This window comes from Magallana gigas, chromosome 1, assembly GCF_963853765.1.
Source record: "Magallana gigas chromosome 1, xbMagGiga1.1, whole genome shotgun sequence".
Classification (NCBI taxonomy): domain Eukaryota; kingdom Metazoa; phylum Mollusca; class Bivalvia; order Ostreida; family Ostreidae; genus Magallana; species Magallana gigas.
The window spans coordinates 11,749,563-11,773,774 of NC_088853.1; the positions used below are offsets into that span (position 1 = coordinate 11,749,563).

At 32.0% G+C, this 24,212-nt stretch overlaps 4 protein-coding genes across 5 annotated transcripts in view; 1 reads left to right on the top strand and 3 right to left on the bottom strand.

Moving 5' to 3' along the window:
- Nucleotides 1-24,212, bottom strand: part of LOC105340252 (uncharacterized) — an 82,384-nt gene that overhangs the window by 26,314 nt on the left and 31,858 nt on the right. The gene's annotated exons all lie outside the window — the stretch shown is intronic.
- The window catches only part of LOC105340251 (cysteine dioxygenase type 1), a 61,441-nt gene that overhangs the window by 2,249 nt on the left and 34,980 nt on the right, over nt 1-24,212 (bottom strand). The window lies entirely within an intron of this gene.
- Nucleotides 193-12,143, bottom strand: LOC105340253 (uncharacterized). The gene is made up of 7 exons (XM_066083084.1): nt 11,785-12,143; nt 9,909-9,969; nt 9,151-9,205; nt 8,089-8,363; nt 7,414-7,493; nt 6,527-6,882; nt 193-6,433 (listed from the first exon to the last, which is right to left on the bottom strand). The coding sequence occupies exons 2-7, from the start codon at nt 9,934-9,936 to the stop codon at nt 5,599-5,601; spliced, it is 1,629 nt and encodes a 542-aa protein (XP_065939156.1). The 5' UTR covers nt 9,937-9,969; nt 11,785-12,143; the 3' UTR covers nt 193-5,598.
- LOC136273128 (uncharacterized) lies at nt 14,772-16,623 on the top strand. The gene is made up of 3 exons (XM_066077197.1): nt 14,772-14,909; nt 15,028-15,212; nt 15,336-16,623. Exons 1-3 carry the CDS (start codon nt 14,782-14,784, stop codon nt 15,953-15,955), a joined length of 933 nt encoding a protein of 310 aa, XP_065933269.1. The 5' UTR covers nt 14,772-14,781; the 3' UTR covers nt 15,956-16,623.

Consider the following 24,212-nt stretch of genomic DNA (forward strand, 5'->3'; position numbering starts at 1 on the left):
GACTCTATTTTATTCAAAGACATTTTGAGAGTGTCAATTTCCTTAAATACAATCAGAAAATTTATAAAAAGCGAAAGTGTATGTACCAAAACATAATTTTTAACAACCATTTACTTAAAACATGGAAAAACTTTGATATTACCTTTTCCAAATAAAGCCAATGTCCAAAGCTGTATCATCTTACTATTTAAATTATATCGTATTTTAGTAATATTTCCTATATTTCATACACGTAAGCCATAAACCAAGTTTTATGACTGTTTACAAATGGATGTTTATACACGCGTAAAGATAAGAAAATATTTATTTAAACCGACACATCACTGTGTGTGTTCTTTTGACAAAACCTATAAGATTATCTAAAATAAAATACATGTATCTATTGTGGTATATTTTTAAAAAAAATAGATTATTATTTCAAATTCATGTCCGATAACTTATAACGTGTAGTATGTTTCTTTGTCGTTTTAATAAAATTATGTTTGTTTTATGATTTACAAATATCTTAATTGCCCTTCTTCAAACTTAACAAATTATCTCTGATTTATTGTTAAAAATTAGATCTTATTTATATTCACCAAATCAAAACTGTCTGTATAAATGTAAACACTTTACATTACTTGATCTTTTTTTTCTTTCATTTCAATTTCTCTCACGCATTTTCGTCAGAATTCTTAAAATCAGATGAATTACAAAAATATAACATTTTTTCTGATATCTAATAATGTTTTCATTGCTAAAGTAAATAATACGATTTTTTTTCTCATGGTCACTTTGCTCATAATACATGTATTTTCTTAACAAGTAAATTTTAAAAGCACAATCTACACTGAATTAACTTGGCGAGATATTCACTCGTCAAAAACACTGGTTGTTTTTTCTGGTTGAGGACACATTACTACCCCCATTTTGTAGTTTTAAAGACAAGTGTTTATTTGTTAAAAAGTACATACACGGATGACCAACAATTTCCATATATTAAGGGTCTAAAATATTTAGATACATTTTGTTTTGACTTCACTCAATTAGTATAAAGAAATCCAAAGCAAATTCGACAAAATAGGTATATGTGTATTGTGTTTGTCACACCTATATTAAATATTATAGATTCCTAATGAAGGCTAGTTAACTATTTTTGCAGAAAATCTCAAGAAATATATAAAGAAATACATCCAGCGATTTTTTTTAAAAATTCGCTGTTATTGTTGGACAGGTGCAAGTATATAAGTTTATAATAAATTCTGTATGTTCGTTATTTGATACAAAACTGTTGAATCGCGGAATTGAGTACTGGCAAGAAATAAGGAACCTTCAGTAGTTACAGTGTACCGTTCCTGATTCCACACAATTTTTTGTTATCTTCTAGTATTCAGAATTTATTTCGTTATAGATAAAAAGGAGAATGTTTAATATCAGAAACTTTATTAAAAAGAAGATTTCTTAACCGCTGATTAGTTTTAGCTTCAGACCGCTACCCAAACCTGAGGCATATATGTATCATTGATATTTATTAAAAAAAAAAGTGTATGGTGTCGTCAGGACATCAACCGAAATGTAGAATGGAATGTTTCACCACAGAAGTTGGACCCCAAAACTCACAAGCACTGATCGTCACTAACCTCATTCTTTATTATATGTATCAGTTTCTGTGAAGTTGACATACAAAAAATGACATCATGACTTCTTGTTTGCGTTTCGTCAATGTAAAAGGTTGCTTCAATACAAATTATTTGAGTCATTTAGCATTATCATACAAAATGATTGCTTCAAAGGCTACAGGTGTATTAATGTGCATTAAGGTATTATTCTTAAAGACAAACTTCCTCGTGTACACGACCCAAAAATCTCAACCTAGCCTAAAATTTATGTTTCAGTGTATTATTTTTCTTCCTATAAAAGTTGTATTCTACCATATCATATTTTGTATGAATTAATCAGAAATGTACCACAATAAAAAATGAAAGGGGACTTGAAACCCGAATATCTATACTTGAGAGAAAGAGTTGTAATCTTTATTAAAAATCTAAATGTGTTATTAGCACACGGGTGTAATTAAAACCTATAATCTTGTACACTATAATGTATATAATAGTAAATACAAGTAAAAACAATCAAATATAGCAATCTCATGTTTAATTTAATGTGTAAAATATCGATAAAGTAATAGACAATCCAGTTCGATGACATATCAGTAAATTATGAATTCTTAAGAGTATTTTGAAAAATACGAAATGGATGAGATGAAAATCTCTTTCTCTCTTCCTCTCTCATATATATTTAATATTCCATTTGCCCACTGAATTAAATAGAAATATATCTTCATACTGGATATAAACTGTCCTCGATAAAACAATGAACCAGCAACAAAACAAAAACAAAAACAAAATAACATAATTCTAACAAAATGGTGTCAAACGTATGCAAGTGACATTTAACAATCCTAATTCGCGAGTTGTTGTCTGCTTTTAACTAGACCAACAATTGTTAATACACACACTGTGCTTATAGTGTTACAAAAATAAGCATTTGTTTCCATAGTTGTATATTTTATTTCAAACGTCCACCACCAACAACAAAAAATGATCGTGTTTAACATATCTATAAAAATGTGCAAATAGAAACCTTACATCATTGTATGCAATTTGTTTGTTAGTCTTTAAATCATATGTACCCCTTTTTATATATACCTTGATTAATCATATCAAAATATCCACAATCAAGCATGTATATATGATATATACTACTATTAAGTTTCAGGATTAACCGACTTTGAGTGATTTTCAGATAATAAAAAGGTATCACAGAAAATTTTATAAAAAATAAAACAATACAAAGTACATATACATGAATCAATACATTAAAAAAATAAACATTAAGGATATAAATATATATATATCGCCAAGGCTCGGGGATAGAAAACACACAACTCGTTTGATAAAAATCATATACCATCGCAAATCATGAGAGATTCTTTTTATCACATGTTTTACCAAGTATTTTGTTAATCCCAACTTTTTCTGTAAAAATTGTGAATGTGAGCCGCACAATACATTATTTACAACACGTCAACAACGTAACGCATGGAAAAAAAGTTCCTTGAGGTTTAACAAACAGACATTCATTTTCGAACATTTTTTATGAATTCATGACAAACAACTGAAACAACATTAAATGTTTCAAATTCATATCTCAACACCCCTCAACTGAATTAATTATTTACTTTTTCATTCTACGTCAATCAACCGTCTAAACCTACGTAATGATTAACTATAACGTCACGTGGCGTAAAAACACACAGTGGAATATCAAAAATTTATCCCATGAGTGATATCCACCGTATATTGGGATAAACATGTGATAAATATATATATCGACGTGGCGATACTCTGTGTTGCTGTATAACTTTTTGTTATTGTAATTTTGTCAAGGGATGTTTGGATATTTGTTGTTGTGCCTCTTTGGGATGTTACATTCATATTATGATTTTTTGGAAGGTCGTTGGGTTTCTTTTTGTTGTTGTTATGATTTCTTGTGACGTTGTCGGGGACTGTGTTGTTGTTGTTATGATATTTTGTGATGTTTTCGTAGACTGTGTTGTTTTTGTAATGATATCTTTTGACGCTGTCGGGGACTGTGTTGTTGTTGTTATGATATTTTGTGATGTTTTCGTAGACTGTGTTGTTTTTGTAATGATATCTTTTGACGCTGTCGGGGACTGTGTCGTTGTAATAATATCTTTTGACGTTATCGGAGACTGTGTTGTTGTTGTGATGATATATTGTGACGTTGTCGGGGATTGTGTTGTTGTTGTTATGATACCTTGTGATGCTGTCGGGAATTGTGTTGTTGTAATTATATCTTTTGACGTTGTCGGAGACTGTGTTGTTGTTGTTATATATCTTGTCACGTTGTCAGGGACTGTGTTGTTGTGATATCTTTTGACGTTGTCGGAGACTGTGTTGTTGTTGTTGTTATGATATCTTGTCACGTTGTCGAGGGCTGTGTTGTTGAAATGATATCTTTTGACGTTGTAGGGGACTGTGTTGTTGTAATCATATATTGTCACGTTGTCGGAGACTCTGTTGTTGTTGTATTTATATCTTTTGACGTTGTAGGGGACTATGTTGTTGAAATAATATCTTGTCACGTTGTCGGAGACTGTGTTGTTGTTGTTATGATATCCTGTCATGTTGTCGGGGAAGGTATTGTTGTTGTAATGATATTGTTTGACGATGTTGGAGAATGTGTTGTTGTTATATTTTGTGACGTTGTTGGGGACGGTGTTGTTGTTATGCTATCTTGTGATGTTGTTGGTTACGGTGTTGTTGTTGAAATGGTATCTTTTGATTCTGTCGGAAATTTTGTTGTTGTAATAATATCTTTTGACGTTGTCGGAGACAGTGTTGTTATTGTTATGGTATCTTGTGACGTTGTCGGAGACGGTGTTGTTGTTGTTGTTGTTGTGATATCTTGCGACGTTGTCGGAAACTGTGTTGTTGTTGTTATGATATCTTGTGACATTATCGGGGACTGTGTTGTTGCTGTAATGATATCTTTTGAAGATGTCATGGACTGTGTTGTTGTAGTGATATCTTTTGACGTTTTCGGGGTCTGTGTTGTTGTTGTTGTTTTGTTGTTATGATATCTTGTGATACTTCCTGGAACTTTGTTGTTGTTATGATATCTGATGACTTTGTCGAAGACTGTTTTGTTGTTATTTTATCTTGTGACGTTGTCAGGGACTCTGTTGTTGTTGTTATGGTATCTTGTGACGTTGTAGGGGACGGTGTTGTTGTTGGTAAAATGATATTTTTTGACGTTGTCGGAGACTGTGTTGGTGTGTTGTAATGATATCTTTTTACGTTGTCGGAGACTGCGTTGTTGTTGTTATGATTTCTTGTGACGTTGTCAGGGACGGTGTTGTTGTTATGATATTTTGCGATGATGTCTGGGACTGTGTTGTTGTTGTAATTTTTTTTCACGCTGTTCGGCACTGTGTTGTTGCTCTGATATCTTGTGATACTGTCGGTGACTGTATTGTTGTAATGATATCTTTTGACGTTGACGGAGACTGTGTTCTTGATTTATGTTATCTTTTGACGTTGTCGTAGACTGTGTTGTTACTGATCCCGTTAGCAAGGCTTTTCTGTCGCGCCCACTCAGGTATGACGTTGCCTTTCGAGGGTTCTTGCCTGTCCTAACGTACCTGGAAGTGAACTGTTTTTACGGTTCCTTTTTCTTGTCTGCATATTGGACATAATGCAACGTTGTAGTACAAACCTCGAAATCACAAAAAATCGCAAAAGCCCCCTCAGAGATGGTAACTAAAGACATATTAGATTCAATATATTGAACGCATCAGCTTTGACCCAGTGATCTTAATTCACACAATAGAGCAGACCTTTAAAACAACTTCCGATATTGACAGTTTAAGAATATAAAGAAACTTTTCTTAGCAAATCAGAGATAAGATACCCAATAGTCCAAGCTCTTGTTAAAATTACTTCAACTCCAAATTTAAAAAAAACACAAAAACATAAAAAACAAAAACGGATAGTCATTGATTGGAACTGCATTATTTCCAGTAAGATAAAACATTTATATTCTATCAAATTCAATGCTCATGTTTTTCTCTTTTGAAAATCGGTCTAAGGCATTTTTCAGAAATATTGCTATACTCTCGTTTCTATGAATATTGATTTCTGCTTCTCGATGTTCAAGGCTTCCTCCATAAATTAAACCAATTCCAAGGTGTTTCCCATCAAGTATTGTCAACACAATCGCCCCACTATCCCCATTGGTGGAAAAAAGACGTTCAGGATCGTCTGATGAAATGGTCATGACATCACTTCCAAAGAGCCTAAAATGATCTATTTGTTCAATTAAACCACATGTTTTGTGTGAAGATGCCCCATATTTGAAAACTTCTCGGTAAAGAAGACGTTCTTTGGGAATTTGTTCGATTGAGATAATTTCGTTAAGGACTGTTCGTTGTAATGTGCCAATGGAAGAGGGATCAATTTGTATTATAGACACATCATGAATATTTGAACTGTTTTCTGGCCAAATACATTCACCAAATCTCCCTCCAGTAGTTGTGCATGCAATTTCACCGCTACTAATTACATGGGGAGACGAAAGCGCCACGGTGTGATTTGTATCATTTTCGTCAGCTTTTTTTATTTCGCCAAAAATACCTATGGTGCCCCCTTTTTTAAGTGTACTGTTTTTTAAGTAATCTCCGCACTTTACAGTACAATGGGGTATCAACACACCGTTTAATGATCTAAAATGGACTTTTCCGTTAAAATTCTCCTGGATAGAATTTTCAATTTCCGATCTCTCTTTGGTTCCAATTCTCAAATGTTCGTTTTCATATATATGCAATTCATTGCCAAAGAGCCTATATCCAACAACACCACGTTTGCTTGATCTGTTAAAAATAAGCACAATAACAAATTTGAATGACTTAGTAATAATTTTAAATCTGTTTTGAGAATGATGTTATAATATACAATGTACATACGCTTCAATTATTTCTAAGCATCGCTTTGTTAAAGGTGATTCAACTGATGCATTCCTTGATTTGACTTTTTCAATGAGGGAATTGAGTTCGCTTTTGGTTGCATGAATTTGTCGAGAAGATGTCTGCGTTTCCAAATCGGATAGAAAGATCTGAAGATTTTTTTCTAGAACGTTGTAAAATGCTTCGTAAAGCGTTGTTCTGTCTGAGGTTGGAGAGATGACTTGGGCATTGGGACAAAGTTTGAATGTTTTGCAACATTCAATTACTTTATTTCTTTCATCATCAGAGGCCGTCATTAGAAAGATATTGGAAGTTGAAGCTTTTCGTATGTTGTCTCGTATTTTCTGTATGCTAGCCTACAGCAAAGGCAACCATTGATAAGAAATACAAATGTATATATTATGTATTTAACCTCACATTTTATCAAAGTCAAAGAACAATGAAATATATATTTTCTAAAAAAATATGAATATATTAAAAGCAACAACACTTGTCAGACTTCATCCAAGAAAGTTACAAAAGTAGAAACAGCATGCATTTCACACGATAGATCATACCTTTAAACAAAACACATCCGATGTTGACAGTTTATGAATATAAATAAAATTCTCTTAGCAAATCAGGACGAAGATACGCAATATCTGACAGCTTGGTTTGATGAGCAAATAACACAGTTACATCCAACCCAAAATCCAAGCTCATGTTAAAATTACTTCAACTCCACAAATAAGTCAAATGTCAAATGTTTAAGAATCGTTTGAACTGCAATTCTATCAGTTTAAAAATCATTAATATATTTATAATATTATAGATATTCAGACTTTAAAAAGTATCTGAAATCATTTTTAAACTTAAAATCATGATAAAAGCACCTAAAACATGCTTACTGGGTTCATTGTTTTCCAATACTCCTCCCCGAGATATAATATGCAGACCATTTCCCGTTGGTCATTCAATATGCTTTCAGCTAAAAACACAAATATACAACATGAAATAAGTTTATGATTTGTAAAGAAGTAAAATCAACTAGACGCAATGTCGTTGCAAGCAACGGTGTCCTCCGTCTGATTTTCAAAAGGTGTGACAAAACCTTGACTGGGACATTTGATAACGAAACATAATTTGGATTCATAGCGGAATCTTCATTTGAAAAATCGGAATTTTTTTTCATCAAGCAAAGAGCTTAGAATGAATTACTTTAATCTCTCTAAACCCCTAACTAATAGGGTCAGTTGCAATGTTTCTTAAAATGAAAGGTATTGGTATTTAAAACAAAATTTGTCCATGCAACAAGTGTTTAAAAATACTTGACTGTTCTTAAGATATGTTGAAAGGAACGTATTAGGGGTGAAACCAGCATAAATTCAACAGTACACTGCATATCATTTTAAACTTATTCAATGAATATAAGATCGATCTATGAAAATGTTAATGCATTTCATTAAGTTCTTCATTGCTTCGTCTATGTATGAGGTATATAAAGTCTGTTTACCTTTTTAAAGCATATTGCAAGATATGTTGTGACACGTTACATTTATTATTCCTCTAACAGTAAAATTTACCTTCAAATAGTTTCTCCTGTTGATACACGTCAAAGCCATATGTTTTTAAACAGTGCGTAACATTTCCATCATCATCATCATCATCTCTGTGAATCAGCAGAAAGCCATCTAATGGCTTTCCGCCGACTTTCAAGATGCATCTTTCTTGCGCTTTTTGCCAAAGAATATTAGCCTTTTTGATAACATATCTGAAAAGGTTAAGCTGCGTTGGACCGTATTCAAATACGATTTTGTAAATCTGTAAATCTGACAAGCTTTGTCTTCCTTGACGAGGACTGTGAATTAAAAAGGATATTAACTTTTTATACAGAACAAAAATAAATGCACATTAACTATTACAAATCATGTAATTTTTAATCGGCACATGTTCGATCCCAATAAATCACTTTTTTAATGAAATTTATTTTTTCAACGCTTTAATGTGTGTTCTTAGATAAACTTTATGTAACATGTCATTAGATTAAAAAAATATTAAAGTAATATCCAAATTCTCGTCAAATGCCATCACACGGTTTTATATTCATGTCTTCATTGTACATGATTGGTATGAAATGCAAAGAAATATCAAAATTTGCTCTAAAAGAGGAAAAGCGTATCTCTAACGGCACACACGTTTTTGATAATTAACACAGCAGTGTCAGATGTCTAACTAAAAGGTCTGCAGGTATTCCTATTACCGGAATCAGAATATGTACATTTAAATAGCAAGTTATTTGTTAGCCATATATCATCAACAGGAACGCAAAAGACAAGTGCAAAATTTTTCATTTTCTAAATTTTCATTTAGAATATACCTTCTTATATTAATCTACAACAAAACAAACAAGTCCTTATTTAGAACTTTGTAATTTGTCAAATGGTCATATTTAGGATGTTTTGAAGATTGATAAACGAGGTTTTATAAAATGTGGCGGTATCGATATAAAAAAAAACATTGCGCTTTTAAACTCGGGCGATGATTTTTGCTCAGACTAAACAGGTTTTGAGGACCACAGATTGCTCCGTTCAAACAATAAGGATTTAAGTGTGCTTTTGACATTCCTGCTATGTGAATACTCTCACCTGCTACTTTTTCTTTGAATTATGGGTGGAGGCGGCGTTGGCCGACTTTCTAGTTCTTAAAAAGATTACAAGAGGTACATGGGCCACATCGCTCACCAGAGAAACAATAGCGATAATTCAATCAGCTTTAAGGAGTCATAAACAAACTATCCAGACAATGTAGTAAAATATAACCCGTGTACATGTACACATATTTTAAAGTTGTCTTTAAATAGTATTATGTTTAACACAGAGCCCGTTTTTAACAGGATGATTGCATTGTCATATCACACATTAAGCATTGAAGTTCTACAGGTATTTCACATTTTTTCATATATAAATATAAACCTTAATAAAACTTTCCAAGAATTATCCAGAAACTACAGTCGAAACAATTGAGAATCAACAATATTTTGCATCAAGGTCATTCCATAAGTGCAGAATATCAGATACTGACTATTCCAATTCTCAAGAAGATCTTAATCAAATTTTCAAACGGACAGACATATTAACAGACAACAGACAAAAAGTGATAAGAATAGCTTACTTGAGCTTTCATCCTATGTGAGCTTAAATTTTTAATATGCGTTTAATTTATTTGTAAACGTAAATTACACTTGCAAATCAAAGAAATCAAATATGAAATAATATAATTGTGTACTCTTTCACGTATACAATTTATTGCTAATGGTTATATTAATTACCATTTTTGGCAAAAATACTTATTTTTTTTAAATGTTGATTCAATAAAATTAATTTTACTCATTATGAACTTTTACCAATATCAAGTAATGATCTTTGCAGCATTTTCTTTGATAGGGATTAGTCTGACATGTAGTTCTAGAGAAACAAAAAACAAGAAGCTAGTATAAATAACAATCAAACATGAAAATACACATACTTGTAACTAAATTCATGTTATCACTTTTACAATATTGTTTTATGGTACTACAGTGCTTTCAAATTCATTGAAAAAAGCAATTAACTTTCGGTGAATTTGTATCTTTTTTTATCTATCACTTTTATGTTTTTCTCCTTGTACAAAGTGGACGATTTTTAGAGTAAGAGAATGTAAACACTCCTTTTTTAAGGAAGAGTGCCTTGCTACCAATTCAGTATAATTTGTCAAAGTAATGCAAACGAACTTTTTAGACACAAGCATTCTGAGAGTATTGCACAAGTAATACACGTCCCCTACCAGTTTGTAATATTCTATGAAAGCTTCAAAGCATACATCTATTTCAAAACTATTATAAACGAGATGTTATGCTTTCATCAGAAATAAAAGAACGGAGGAAATTCAAACTACATAATTGTTATACAAATTAAAAAGAGGTGGGTAAAATAATACTCTTTATTTTGTCTACTGTAACTTCGTCAAGTCCATTAAGTACATGTATTTGCTGGTAGAAATTTGTGAAAACAATGCATTGTTATGCAGAATATCATTTCTTACCGTCTTCTGTACCCCAAACAGACAAACCCGATAACGAACCCGATTGTAATAATACAAAAAACCCTGTAGATTAAATTTACAACACAATACTTGACATTATTTTACATAACTTTTTGTTTGTTAGAAACAATAAAAGGAATAGTACAAGTAATGCACAATATTATTACTGACTATATACTTTCCTCGTTTATTCAATACACACCGAACCAGATAACGAACCCGAACATCAAAAAAATGGAATATAAAAAATTAATTTTCTCGAAAATATGTCAACCTGACGCTACAAAAGTGTAAACTGCAGCTGTAGATTGACATTTTGAAGCTGTTCAGCAAATTTTATATTATTCCTCAAACTCATAAAGAAAAAAGTGTGGAAAACTGAAGTGGAACAGATAGACGGACGGACGGACTGACGGACGCAGAGGAAACCGGAATCATTTCAATCGCTACGAGACCATATGCTACATTTACTTCGGTAAAGAAATTTGTTAAATATATCTACTGAATATCCCATGCAGTCATTTAATGTATTGTGGCCATGTCTAGCACTTTCAATTTGTTTAACAAGAAGAGTTTAATTACCTCATATCTTTTTATAAGTTGTTAAATGCTCTGTCGTGCAAAAAAAAAAACGAATTGAATAACTGTGTGTTAAACACAAATATACCCATTTTAGATTTTAAACTGTATTTAAATACTTATCTGACAAAAATCTGACAAAAAATCTAAGTCAAATTATCCATTTACTTGATTTTTCTGTCATTAAAAATATGTAAGACTTAAATTATGTTTTAAAATCTACCCGCATATACTTACGAAATAGACAACGTTATTTAGTAAACATGGCGATATGAATAGTTCTAGTGCATCAGGGAAAATATGCCAACAAATATGCAATCGCTATTAATAACGCCATGTTCACTAAATAATCGTTGTAATTACTTATATTTGCATTTAACCCCTTGCAGATACCCTTCAATAGACCTTGACTTTTAGATATTGGGTTCACAATAAACGTTTTGAATGAATTGTATTTGTTATGTTTTAACAAAGAACGTATATAAAGAATTGAAGAATAAAGAAATGTATATGAAAATGTATATAATTACTAAAATTGTCATGGACAAAGAAAATGAGACAGCATATTAAAACGTTTTATCAAGTTAATAAATATAAAAAAAATTAAATGAAAATATTACCTTGTAAAAACAGAAATAGTCTTAGAATTACAGGAGCATTCATCAGATTTTAGGGAGATCATCTATTCAGCATTTTATCTGGTTCATCCGCACATCAGATCCTTCCCGGATGTAGAGATTCTTCATGGGTACACTCTTTAATTTCAAACAGGTATGCAACGATTAAACACACGTTAATACGACAAGTAACACGGGTGAAAGGCCTTTTCCTGATTTATATAGAAAAGGCAGGCTCGATTCATTAAATATTCCCTGTCAAAATATTCTTAAACACTACAAAATGTAAACATTCAGTTAGAAAAAAACCGGTTGAATAGATTAACATATTATCCCAAAACAGTTAGTCCCCTAGCATGTCTCTACCCTTCTTTGGATTTGCTATCATGATTGCATAGTCTGTGCATAGATCGGTGAATATGAAAAAAAATGTCGCAGCCCTTTAAATATATTTAAATATACTTACGTATGCTCTCTTTTGTTTGCATAGAACCTGATAAGATTTCAAATATTTTTGGTGGAAAGTATATATTGATTTATAGTTTACCCAATTAACTCTGTTTACAACATTATTTACAAATAATGTTGAAAACTTTAGGTCTCACGCAGTTAAGAAGAGCAACCATGGAACACCATGTCTAACTTTAATATAACAACCATTCAATAATTCTCTTTTTTATTGATTTATTGAATAACTCAGTCATGAAATGCATTGTGTAAACCTCTAGAACGATAAAAAGTTTAACCAAAGAGAGATTTTTTAAATACCTCCATAACTACATGCAATAGGCCGTAAGACCTCTTTCGATTTAAAACACGGCCGATGCACGTAAAGTGCGTCCTATTCAAATAATAGCTAAATAGAATTATGCAGCCGATCCTCATTTTCTGATTTAAATGTCTTGTGTTAGAGTAAACATTTGGAATTTTGTTCACTTGTTCGTTTGCTGTATTGAGTGATATGTTATTGCTGTAAAAATCAATACATAAACCTTCAATAATGTATGAAATAAGATTGGGTCGTCAATCATATAATCTTCAATATCGTTTAATTGAATTATCCTAGCTCTATGATGGCCAGTATTATCTAATATATTGTATTTCATAACATTTCATTGACCGCTATTAATGATGATATACACCAGTTGTAAAACATTTCTTTAAGACATGAATGCACTTTCCAAGTAATATGTAAACGGCGTGACTGTTGGACTGAGCGCAGATTTAACACACTGTGAAGTTTGATTTTTGTATAATAAAATCTATTCAAAACGCACACAGTAAGATCCGCCTGGTTACCTACTCAAATCATTCGTCAAAGTTAAACTAAACGTCACGTGCTTAGTGAACATTATGACGCTATATTTCAGACGTAAAAGGTTTAAAGAGGTTCGATCCAGCTAAATTTGAGTTTGCCGCGCAACTCAAACTACCGAAAAACGGTTCATACGTTGTAAAATTATGCATTATGAAAGTAATGCAATTTACAACTGTTCTTCAAAAAATAATCATAAACTAAAGTAATTAAAAACAAATAATGCTTAATAGATGTTATTTAATCAATACTACTTCATATTGAATGCTCGTAAAAGTTTACGACATCAGTGTCGTATGCTTCGAATGTAAACAAACAATGGTGTTTACATCATCGAAAAGGAAAAAACGAGAAAAGGACGTTGTTAGTGCAACAATAGCCAGATGGGTGATTAAGAAACAATCGGCCCAGATATCGGAAGAGCATTATTATGCTAATGCAGGTAGATGTAACGCTACATCATCACTGTCTCTAAATCTACCGGACCTAAACAACATCGTCGTAGACGAAGAAGTTGACGATGTCAATGCCGACACAGACGACAGTGATGACTGTGAATCAAAACATTCAAGCATGCCATGGGACAGTGGAAGACGTGTCGTTGAGCTTGGGGTTCTTGCAAACGCGTTGGCGTCCTGCAAAAACTGCACAAACCCCCTCCAACTGTCACATGCCACCTCGATAAGAACATATGGTATTGCTGCCATTTTAAAGGTAAGCTACATGTACATGTATTAATTATGATCTAACGTTAAATAAATAAATAAGAATACGGAAAATAAATAAATTTGAGTATATTGATGATTATGATATGGGTTTTTTTTTACAGGTCCCATGTAGCAATACAAACTGCAGGTTCGTAAACAATGTTCCCACAAGGAAACAACATAGAAAAACCCATATATGGGATGTAAACACTAAACTAGCTAACGGTAGGTTACATTTTTAGTATTCTACTTTAATAAATATTAACATAAATAATTTACTTTACTCAAATAAAAATATATTTTGTAAAACTCTCTCTCTCTCTCTCTCTCTCTCTCTCTCTCTCTCTCTCTCTCTCTCTCCATATTGATTTTTATATGCAGAGTTTGGTAGAAATTCAACAAGTTGTTCTGAAGAAGAAGTAAAAATAATATATAATGCCTAACAGACAAAAATCTACAGGAAGCTTCAAGAAGTACAAAAGCCATTCGAAGAAGATAGCTGAACTAGGTTCAACACAGGCCAATGAAAGCATTAACAACTATATAGCATCTAAAGCTCCTAAAAGGTTGCATTTTAGTGGATCTGCCAGTCTCAACTATAGAGTTTCAGTCGCTGTAGCCCAGAAAAATATTGGTCACACTTAGGTTCCCAAGGTAGATAGATATATAAATAGATGGAAACACTAGATAGATAGATAGATAGATAGATAGATAGATAGATAGATAGTTAGATAGATAGATAGATAGATAGATAGATAGATAGATAGATAGATAGATAGATAGATAGATAGATAGATAGATATAGACTGATTGATTGGTTTATTGATAAGGCATTCTCAACCACCATTTACATAAGTTTTCTCATTACATTATACACAAAAAATCACACCAACCCAATTTGTTGTCATAACCTTTATAACTCATGTAATTTTTGTACCATAAGCTATTTTTAAATACTGTGTCAAGGTAAATGCCAGAATGGGTTTATCCCCAGGTTCCTACATCCAACGGTTTGCAGTCTTGAGAGATCTTCAACATAGGAAGAGAAAAGCATTGAACACAACAAGAGCTGCCAAGAGGAGAAGACTAGAACTAAAAGCTAAAAGGTATTTTGATTTTTTTTTGGCCTAAGTGGTTTTCTGAATAGTTTAATTGTACACGTAAAATCATTTAATACAGATTATATATGGAATGAAACTTATGAAATCTACTCTCTATAAAAAGGAAGCAGAAGAGCTCTTGTCAGGAAACTAGAGAGGGAAAGACATATTCCCCAGAGGTTGATGTGTGTGGAGAGGAAGCAGATCTTACATTTATTCCTCCTCCCTGTCCCTCCCCAGTCAGAGTGCCAGTAAATATTTCATCAGAACATGTTCCAGTTTACTTTGATTTGGAAACAACTGGATTAGGTATGTTTTATAATAACAAGTACATCTATGTCCATGAATATAAATGTGTATCATGAGTCCACTCCAGAATATGGCACAGTCGTGACAATTTAAATGTTATGTAAGACCTTTAATCTTTTACAGCAAGGACTTCCCATATTACCCAAATAGCTGCTGCAGCTGGAGAGTTACATTTCAGTTGTTATGTTTTTCCAAGAATTGCCATTAGCTCTCAGTCTGCGAGTGTCACTGGCATCTCTGTTAGAAATGGAATTATGTACCATCATGGCAAAAGAGTCGATTCAAAGTCTATATCAACTGCAGTTGATATGTTTTTAGATTTCTGCCAAACCTTTCAGAAGAAAATAATTCTAGTTGGACACAATGTGGAGTCTTTTGATTCTCCCATTCTTATGTATGCATTAGATAGATGTAAAAAGTTGGAATCTTTTACCAATGTTGTTGATGTGTTTTTAGACACCTTGAAGTTTTTCAGAATTGAGAGACCAGATCTTTCATCATACAGACAAGAATATTTATGTAAAAATATTGCAGGTATAGATTATGATGCCCATGATACTAAAAGTGATGTCCATTCTCTCCAGTCCTTGATGAACTTTCTGAATATTGGTTTAGAAAATGTAAACGCCAGGACATCATCGTTAACTTCTGTAAGTGCTGTAGACTTTTACAGAAATTCGAATGTTGTGCAATCCAACTTGCCATCTTTACAGCCTTTAATTGGTCAGAAAATAATAAGCTGAGTGTCCAATTGCAAAAAAAAAAATGCAGGTAGTGGATTACAGTTGAAACATCTTGAACTTGCTTACTCTAGAGACCCTGTTGAGGGAATTTATTCTTTGTTTAGTGAACAGTGTGGAAAGTCTGTTCGAGTATCCAAGTCAAGAAAGGTCACAAGCAAAATTGTTGAATATTTTGCATCCTTGAGGGAAAGTTAAACAACATGTAATGCATAAAAAATCTAGCTTTGTACATTATTTATTATTTTGTTTGTCAAAGATGATTTCTAATGTTACAGTATGGTGTGAACAAGTTTTTTGTTACAAAAATATTGAAACAAGACTAATGAAATCTACATCTGTATTTGATAAAAAGCTTCAATTTTAGATGGATTTCTCTCACATTTGCATTTGATATTTTGTACACAAGTTAATTTGGGCTTAATGATCGATTTCTACTCTCAATATATTTTTTTACATGTGTGTAATTTGAATTAAGTTAATTTCAATCTTTCTGTTATCAATGATGTGATTAATTCCTTCAATATGTAGAGAAGAACATTTTGTTGCTACACTGTATGATGCCTTGAAATTATATGACAGTATGATAATGTAATGTATGATGCATGCATACTAAATATTACTGTTGTTTGAATTTGAATAAACTGTCATGTCAATTGCTGTAAAGAAGAATGTTTAGTTAATATATTTAGAAAATTCGACACTTACGCGAAACAGAGGAAATTCAAGTTAACTTCGTGGAAAACAGTATAATTAAGTACAAAATTTTGCGTTTTTAAATTTTTTTTTTAAATATCATTGTGGCTATTGTTCATTTTATGCAAAACCAAATGAATTCTGAGAAAAATAACTTTTTCAGTCCTTTCTTACTTAGAAGGAAAAAATTCAGAGAAAATCCGAGTTAAATAGAGAAAATTTGGATTATCTTTTTTAATGACCATAGATCCACATATTCTTTTTTCTCATCTTATAGAGTTAGGAGCGACCTCTCTATGTGCAGTATATCTTAAAAAGTTAGAGACTTTTTATTAAAAAAATTATTGGTACAATAATCCACTAAAATTTAGGAAATTAAAAAATGAGGGAGGGTTACTATGTTTTATTTTTATTTTTTTTTAAAATGGAAACTTATCAAACAGCAGGATTTATCAACCAATGCCATTTTGTGATACAATATTCATGATGTCATTCAAATATTTAGTTGTTCTGTTTATTTTTTATCCATTGAAAAAAAGAGGTTACCTATCATGCTGTGAGAAATCACATAATATGAACCACTGTCCTCTTTGAAGCATTGTCATGCAAAATCTAACACATATACATCGTCTCAAAATATCATGAATTTACAGTAAACTGTTATATAAAGATAATTAAACTTGATTTATGAAAAGTTAGAGACTTTTAATATCAGGATCCAGCCCCCTTAAGTTTTGTCTTCGGAAATAGCCAAAGAGAGTTACGTGATTCCGATTTTTTTTATTGTTCATCAATTTAAATCATATGAATGCCGCTGTAATAAAATTGAATACTCTATTCAGTATCTAAAAATTCAGTTCCATGACGTTAATGTTTTTATTTTCCATCTGATAATTTGATAAGACATACATAGAACAAGTTGTGTTTCTTAACTGAACACTTTTGAAACTTATCTGGTTTCCTTTTTAATTTCTTTTAATTCATATTACCTTCAGTTGAAACACTGGATCTTATTTAATCGAGTTAAGGGGGAATGAACATAGATAAGAACCAGTCAATCAATGATCGAACAAATTTTTAAAAAACAAAATGGCTGCCAATATTGCAGCGCCCAGGACTGGAAGAAATTTTGTTTTGGCCTTAGTATCCCTGCTTCAACTTTCATTTTTCACTGATTTTCTTATATATACCTGTTACCATTAATCCTGGCTTCGCCCCCCCCCCCCCCTCCCGCTTAGCTCGGTATTACTTTGTCCAAATTTTACTCCCAAAGAACCCTCGTCGTTATGCATATTTTATGCGGAACATGTTATTTTTTTATCTTAACCTTAACAGACAATGTTTAAAGTCTCTAATACAATGCAATTAGTGCACAACTCATGTATGTTTTCTCTCCGTTTTATTAGAACATAAATATTTAAACTTTTTTGTTAGTTATTACTCAACCGTACTCATTTCGGATTATACATACCTTTAAATCATTTTAAAACAAGTTTAATTGTCAACCAGCTTTATTTGTTTGTGACTTAAACATACATTTGAATCAATATGCAATAACTGTAATACAAACCACAAAATAGCTAGGAAACATCAGAATTCACATGGCAATTTGATTTATACTCTTATGAATAAAATACATGTAATAAAGTAAAACACGAATAATAATCATAAAAGGTTAAACACCTGTATCATCACAGATCAGCATACTAGATGTACAAAAAGTAAAAAAAAAAGTATCAAACCCAGAGAGAATTTTTTTAAAATCATAAGGGTTTTGTGAGTTTTTATTTAAGGCGTATTTGAGATACTGTACTGTTTGAGTCTTAGGTCATTTTTGACAAATAGGGTAAACAAAATAACAAACCAGAGTTAATTCAATAAGATTTAAGGGTAAGTAGCAAACTGTTTCTTACTAGAAAAGTGTTAATACCTATCTCTGTTTAAGGTATATATATCTTAAAAGACACTAAATGTCAAATTGCATTTGTATTGCAATTTGTATTGCAATAGTATGTGGAATGATATTTTCCATCTACAAAACAACATCACATAGAAAGTCTATACAAGAATGTTTGGCAAAACTTTAATTTAGCAAATCTACCATATTTTAAATATTAACAGAATGTAGTGAAATCAAAGCTGACAAAAAAGCAAACTATAGAAACAAATATTTTAATAGATATTTCCACCATCCGCAAATTTAGATATGAATAAATACACACCAACATGGTTTACTCAAATGTTACACTGAGATTCTATTAAGGTAAAAACAATCTGCACATCGTTCTTAATATAAAATGATTAACTGGAGCATGTGGTGCTACAACACCGACAACTGAAGTACTGATGGAATCCCATGGGGACCTCCGTCTTTTTGATCGTGTCGTCGTCATAATTCTGACACGTGGTAAATGGTGGCGAGTAGAGATGTAGCGTCACGGCTCTGTCCACGTGACTTATGTTTCCAAATCTGTTTCCAACTCTGTAAATCAAGTTCGAATTTAACTTTCCTAATAACCAATAAAATAATTGCAATAGTTGATAATGACAATTGCATGAAAAAGGAAGTATTACCAGTTATTAAGGCCACGTCATTTACTGCATAGTCCCTGTCTCCAATCTTTTATTTTTTACCCTGAATATCAAAAAATCCAAATATCCCGCACATTTGGTCAATGTAACATCTTTTTCACGATTTCATCTCCATTAAGGCATGGAGACAAATCTCGACAATTAAGATGTAGATGTCAGAACAAACGGTAACAGTGTACAGGTAAGAATATTTTAAAACCTATATACACTTATATAAGTTTTTGGTAATAAAAAGTTGGCACGTCAATGTGTCCTTGGATAAAATCGTTACTATGATAAATATATAAGGCAGTCTATTATTCTGTTTTGCCACATCAATTTGATTTGGAGTATTTATGCAACTGTTTAAAGTATGTGAAAAGAAATTGCTTATCTAAATGGTGCTCCAGGTACAAATATTTTGGTTGAATACTCTATAAAGGTAGAAAAGATAAAAATAAACCTTGAAAGAAAACGGTTTTTGTAAAGTCAATACATGATTGGCGATAACGGGTTTATATTTTAAAGGATGACCCATTCACAATTCAAATATTTATCGTGCCTATGCGTATCCTCAGTTAGTATAAAATAATATTACCAGTTATAAAAATTGTGGCCATTATCTTCTTCAACTTTTTGTATGCAGTCACAAATTTAAGTATTAAAACTTAAGCCTAACCTTGAAATCTATACTTGAAGAGTTTAGAAATGTAAATGTATTACAAGCTTATCTTTTAAAAAGATTGGTGAGCTAGCGTTGTAGCCATCATAAAACACAGAAGCAGATTTCTAAAACATTGGTTTATATTTCTGAATCGATTAAATATAGGAAGACACGGTGGTGTACTAGAATTGTACTGGAGTGGGGTCTCAATTTAGAACTGTGAATCTAGAGGCATGGCATAGCTCATTGAATGTGCCTAATTCATTATGTATCTACTGTAATTACAATTTCGAAGTGTTAATTTTTAAGAACCATTGGTACTGTTTTATAGCAATCGTATCTTTTCGGGCCTTTCCGGCAAGCTCGGTAAACATATCCGAAGTGTTTTCCGAGCTTGAAGAAATTTAAGATAAAGCTAGATATTTATTATAACATTGAAAGAAACTTTGCATTATAAGATCTAAGCTACTGTTACTTTTTGACATTTACAATAAAACACAAAACTTCATGTAAAAATGATAAAACGAAATTCAAATGGTACAGTTTATCTACTATAGAGTCGAGCATGCGTATTCTAGTGAAAAAGACTAACGTAGTTGCTAGCGCTCGAGAGCGCTAGCAATAATGCCAACGGGTGTAATTGAAACGTACAATCTTGCATATCATTAGTATTCAATCGAAGTATAATAATAAAAAAATGATTCGGTTAATATTAGTAAAAGCAATTAAATAATACAAATTTATATTTAATGGTGACATGTATAATATCAATAAAAAACCCACTTCGGTGGCATAACAGTATGTTATGAATTCTCTCTCTCTTTCTCTCTCTATCTCTCTCTCTCTCAAGATATATTTAATACTCCATTTTCCCACTGAGTAAAACAAATATATATCTTCGTACAGGATATAAATTATCTTTGATATTACAATAAACCAGCAAGAAAACAAAACAAAAGAAAAAGAAACAAAAAATAAAACAGAGCAAAATAGGATAATACTAACAAAATGGTGTCAGATGTATGCAAGTGACATTTAACAATCCTCATTCGCGAGTTCTTGTGTGGTTTTAACCAGACCAACAATTAAAACAATTTTTAATACACACACTGTACCTATAGTATTACAATGAATAAATATGTGTTTCCTAAGTTTGATATTATTTTTTAAACGTCCTTCCCAACAAAAAAAAGAATGCGTTTTTACATATCTATAAAAATGTGCTAATAGAAACCTTACATCATAGTATGCAATTTGTTTGTTCGTATTAAATCATTTTAACCCATTGTTATAAATAACTTGATTATATTAAAATATCCACGATCAAGCATGTATACACTGTATATGATATATACTATTATAAAATTACACGATTAACCGACTTCGAGAGATTTTCAGATAATAAACAGTTCAACAGAAGATTTATTATAAAATAAAACAATACTAAATACATATACATGAAACCAACACATAAAGACATGAATATTATATACATATTTACTTTTTTCGCTAGATGCAACGCAAGATAATTGAATTTAACTATTTAAGCCATTTTCAAACAAAACTTTTAGATAAGAAACGATTTACATGTACTTGAGACAATGTGTGGCGACGATCAGGAGCAAAGCTACGTTGATTAGGGGCCTTTGAACAACATTCACCCCTGAAAAAAGGAAAATGTATATTTTGCTTGTGTTATGATAAACATGTATTAATAAATGATGCTGATGACAACAACTTTGGTCGGAATTCTTCCCTTTATTTGGATGACAAGAAGACTCGTAACAAAAATCAGCTATTTTTGTTTGTTTAATACGATTGCGTCTTTATTCTTATGCTACTGTGTTTTACGGATATAATATAAAGAAGATATTTATTCAAAGAACGTTTGGTCAGTTATTCTCAAAAGTTTAAATATGCCTCCAATATAAGACTAGAGTATAATGCGAACAAGCTCAACATCTAATCGATTAGTACAAACAAAGAAAGCATACCGCTGCTTCTGTAGGTTTCTTTCGCTGGAGTTGTGCTTTTTATGTTTCCATGCGGTGTTTCAAAGCTTTTTCTGGTCGACGTGGTTATACTTCTTGTTGTTGGATTACTTTTCGTCGTTGTGGTTTTGTCAAGGATTGTTTTGATATTAGTTGTCGTGCCTCTTTGGGATGTTATAGGCTTATTTGTCGTTCTTATGAATTCTTGGGAGGTCGTTGGGTTACTTTTCTTTGTTGTTATGATATTTTGTGACGTTGTCGTTGATTGTGTTGTTGTTGTTGTGATATCTTTTGACGTTGTCGAGGTCTGTGTTGTTGTTGTTAAAATGTCCTGAGACGTTGTCAAGGACTTTGTTGTTGTTATGATATTTTGTTGCGTTGTCGGGGACTGTGTTGTTGTTGTTATTGGAGCATTTTGTGAGGTTGCTGAGCTTTGGGGGGATGTTGTTAAGCTTTCTTTTGAGTTACTTGTGGGCGTTGTTGAAGTTATCCATGGTGTTGTGTTGATATGCTGTGTTTTTAAAATCTGCAGCAGTGTTGTTGTGATTCCAGGTGGCGTCATATTTTGTACAGGGATATCATAAACTGCGCCATCTAATGTGCACTGCAGTTCTTCACCAGGAGTGTACAGTATATTGCACTCAATTCCATTTGGTAACCCTGTAACAGTCATTGTGTTATACTATTAATGACCAGTGTTGTTGTATTCGTTGTTTTGTTAACATTTGATTGTTACAAAATTACGTATGGTTTAGCGATTTTGACTTCATTAGATTTGAAAGATTGTAATCATATGGTAATTTTGTTTTAAAAATAACAAACTGAAGTTTCTAATTTTTTTCCCGAAAAATTTACGAAGTCAAATGTACCTTAATTTCTCAAATAAACGCCATTTTTGTCTAATATTCTTTAAAAACAAAAGAGAATTTGTGAAGCGTCTACACTCTACTTTTTTCTGATAATTATTTCATACTTGCGCAGCCGTTACAGCTGTATATTGAGCATGCGCCGTAGTCATTTCCCCCTTTTACTTTAATTCGTATTGTTGAACTGGAGTAATTGAATGATGAATGCTGACATCTAGCGTTGACGAAAGATTCATTATGAAAGGTCGCATACACAGTGAATTCTGAAACTAGAGAATTGCATTTTATGAGAACCCTGTCATAGATGATTTTTTTTTACTGAACAATTCAGTAATAATCTATAGTACAATCTATAATACACCATAAATTATCAGGACAATATGAAATTCCCATGAACTATTTATGATTGTGACTATTGTCTTCATTTCCGTATCAATAACATGCCTCTGTTACAACTTTTTATTTTTTAATTTAATCTACAAATAACCAGAGTGGTAGACGATCCCAACTTATCGATAAAATAATATGAGGAAATGTTCTTTACCTAAGAAATAAATAGCAATTTAGAAAATGCTGTTTATTACTTATATTTACGTTTGAAAAAGAAAAAATCGTCCAGAACTGTAAAAATTACCGAGATTTGATGTCAACAATATTCCAAACGACAAGCGATAAGCGCGTGCGAAGTTCATTGTGACGTTATGAAGAAGTTCATACAGAATTGAACGTTTTGGATGTTCTAAAGGTTCATAAAGGGACGCAAATTTGCAAATGTAAATATACAGATATAACACAAAGAATATAAGAAGAACTTACTTATTGTGATAATAAGAACAACTTTAAAACAGCGCACGAGTACTTGTCAATATACAATGAAGTATCGAAAATTGTACATAAAAAATGCAATACCATCTATTGGTTTTAGGGTTGATATCAATGTGGATCCTCCTGACGTTTGCGTTCCTGGTAAAGTAGTCATCACGGTATTTCGTTTTGATGTTGAAAAAATACTAGATGACGTCAGCATGACATTTGGTGACGTTTTAATTTCACTCGGGGAGGTTGTCGTAATAATTAGCGACGTTGATGAAATATCAGGCGTTGATGGTGTTATATTTCTTGATGTTAGTGAGTTTTGTGACTCTGTTGTCCTAAACATTTGTTCAGTTGTTAAGTCTGTAAGCCCGGTTGTAAAACTCTGTTCTGTTGATAATCTCGCAGGCGTAGTAAATGTTTGTGTTGTTGAGCTTTCGAGTATTTTTGATGTCATACGTGTGGTCAAAGAAAAGCGATATTCTGAAATCGCCGTGGTCCTTTCTGATGTTGTTGTGGTCCCTGGTAAGGTTGTTTGGGTAACATGATTTGCTGGGATGCTTATATTGTAGACTGCACCATCAAATATGCATTGGAATATCTTACCAGGAGTATATGGCACTATGCACTGTATACCTTCTGGTAACCCTAAAACAGCG

Bases quoted from the DNA above. Each gene is read 5' to 3' on its own strand.
- LOC105340253 (XM_066083084.1), bottom strand. From the start codon at position 9,936: ATGCTGCAAAGATCATTACTTGATATTG. The intron at 8,364-9,150 runs GTGAGAGTATTC...TTTAATTCACAG, and splicing joins ATTCAAAGAAAAAGTAGCAG to TCCTCGTCAAGGAAGACAAA. The intron at 6,883-7,413 runs GTAAGCATGTTT...CCTTTGCTGTAG, and splicing joins ATTGGAAAACAATGAACCCA to GCTAGCATACAGAAAATACG.
- LOC136273128 (XM_066077197.1), top strand. From the start codon at position 14,782: ATGGGTTTATCCCCAGGTTCCTACATCCAACGGTTTGCAGTCTTGAGA. The intron at 14,910-15,027 runs GTATTTTGATTT...CTCTATAAAAAG, and splicing joins CTAGAACTAAAAGCTAAAAG to GAAGCAGAAGAGCTCTTGTC. The intron at 15,213-15,335 runs GTATGTTTTATA...AATCTTTTACAG, and splicing joins TTTGGAAACAACTGGATTAG to CAAGGACTTCCCATATTACC.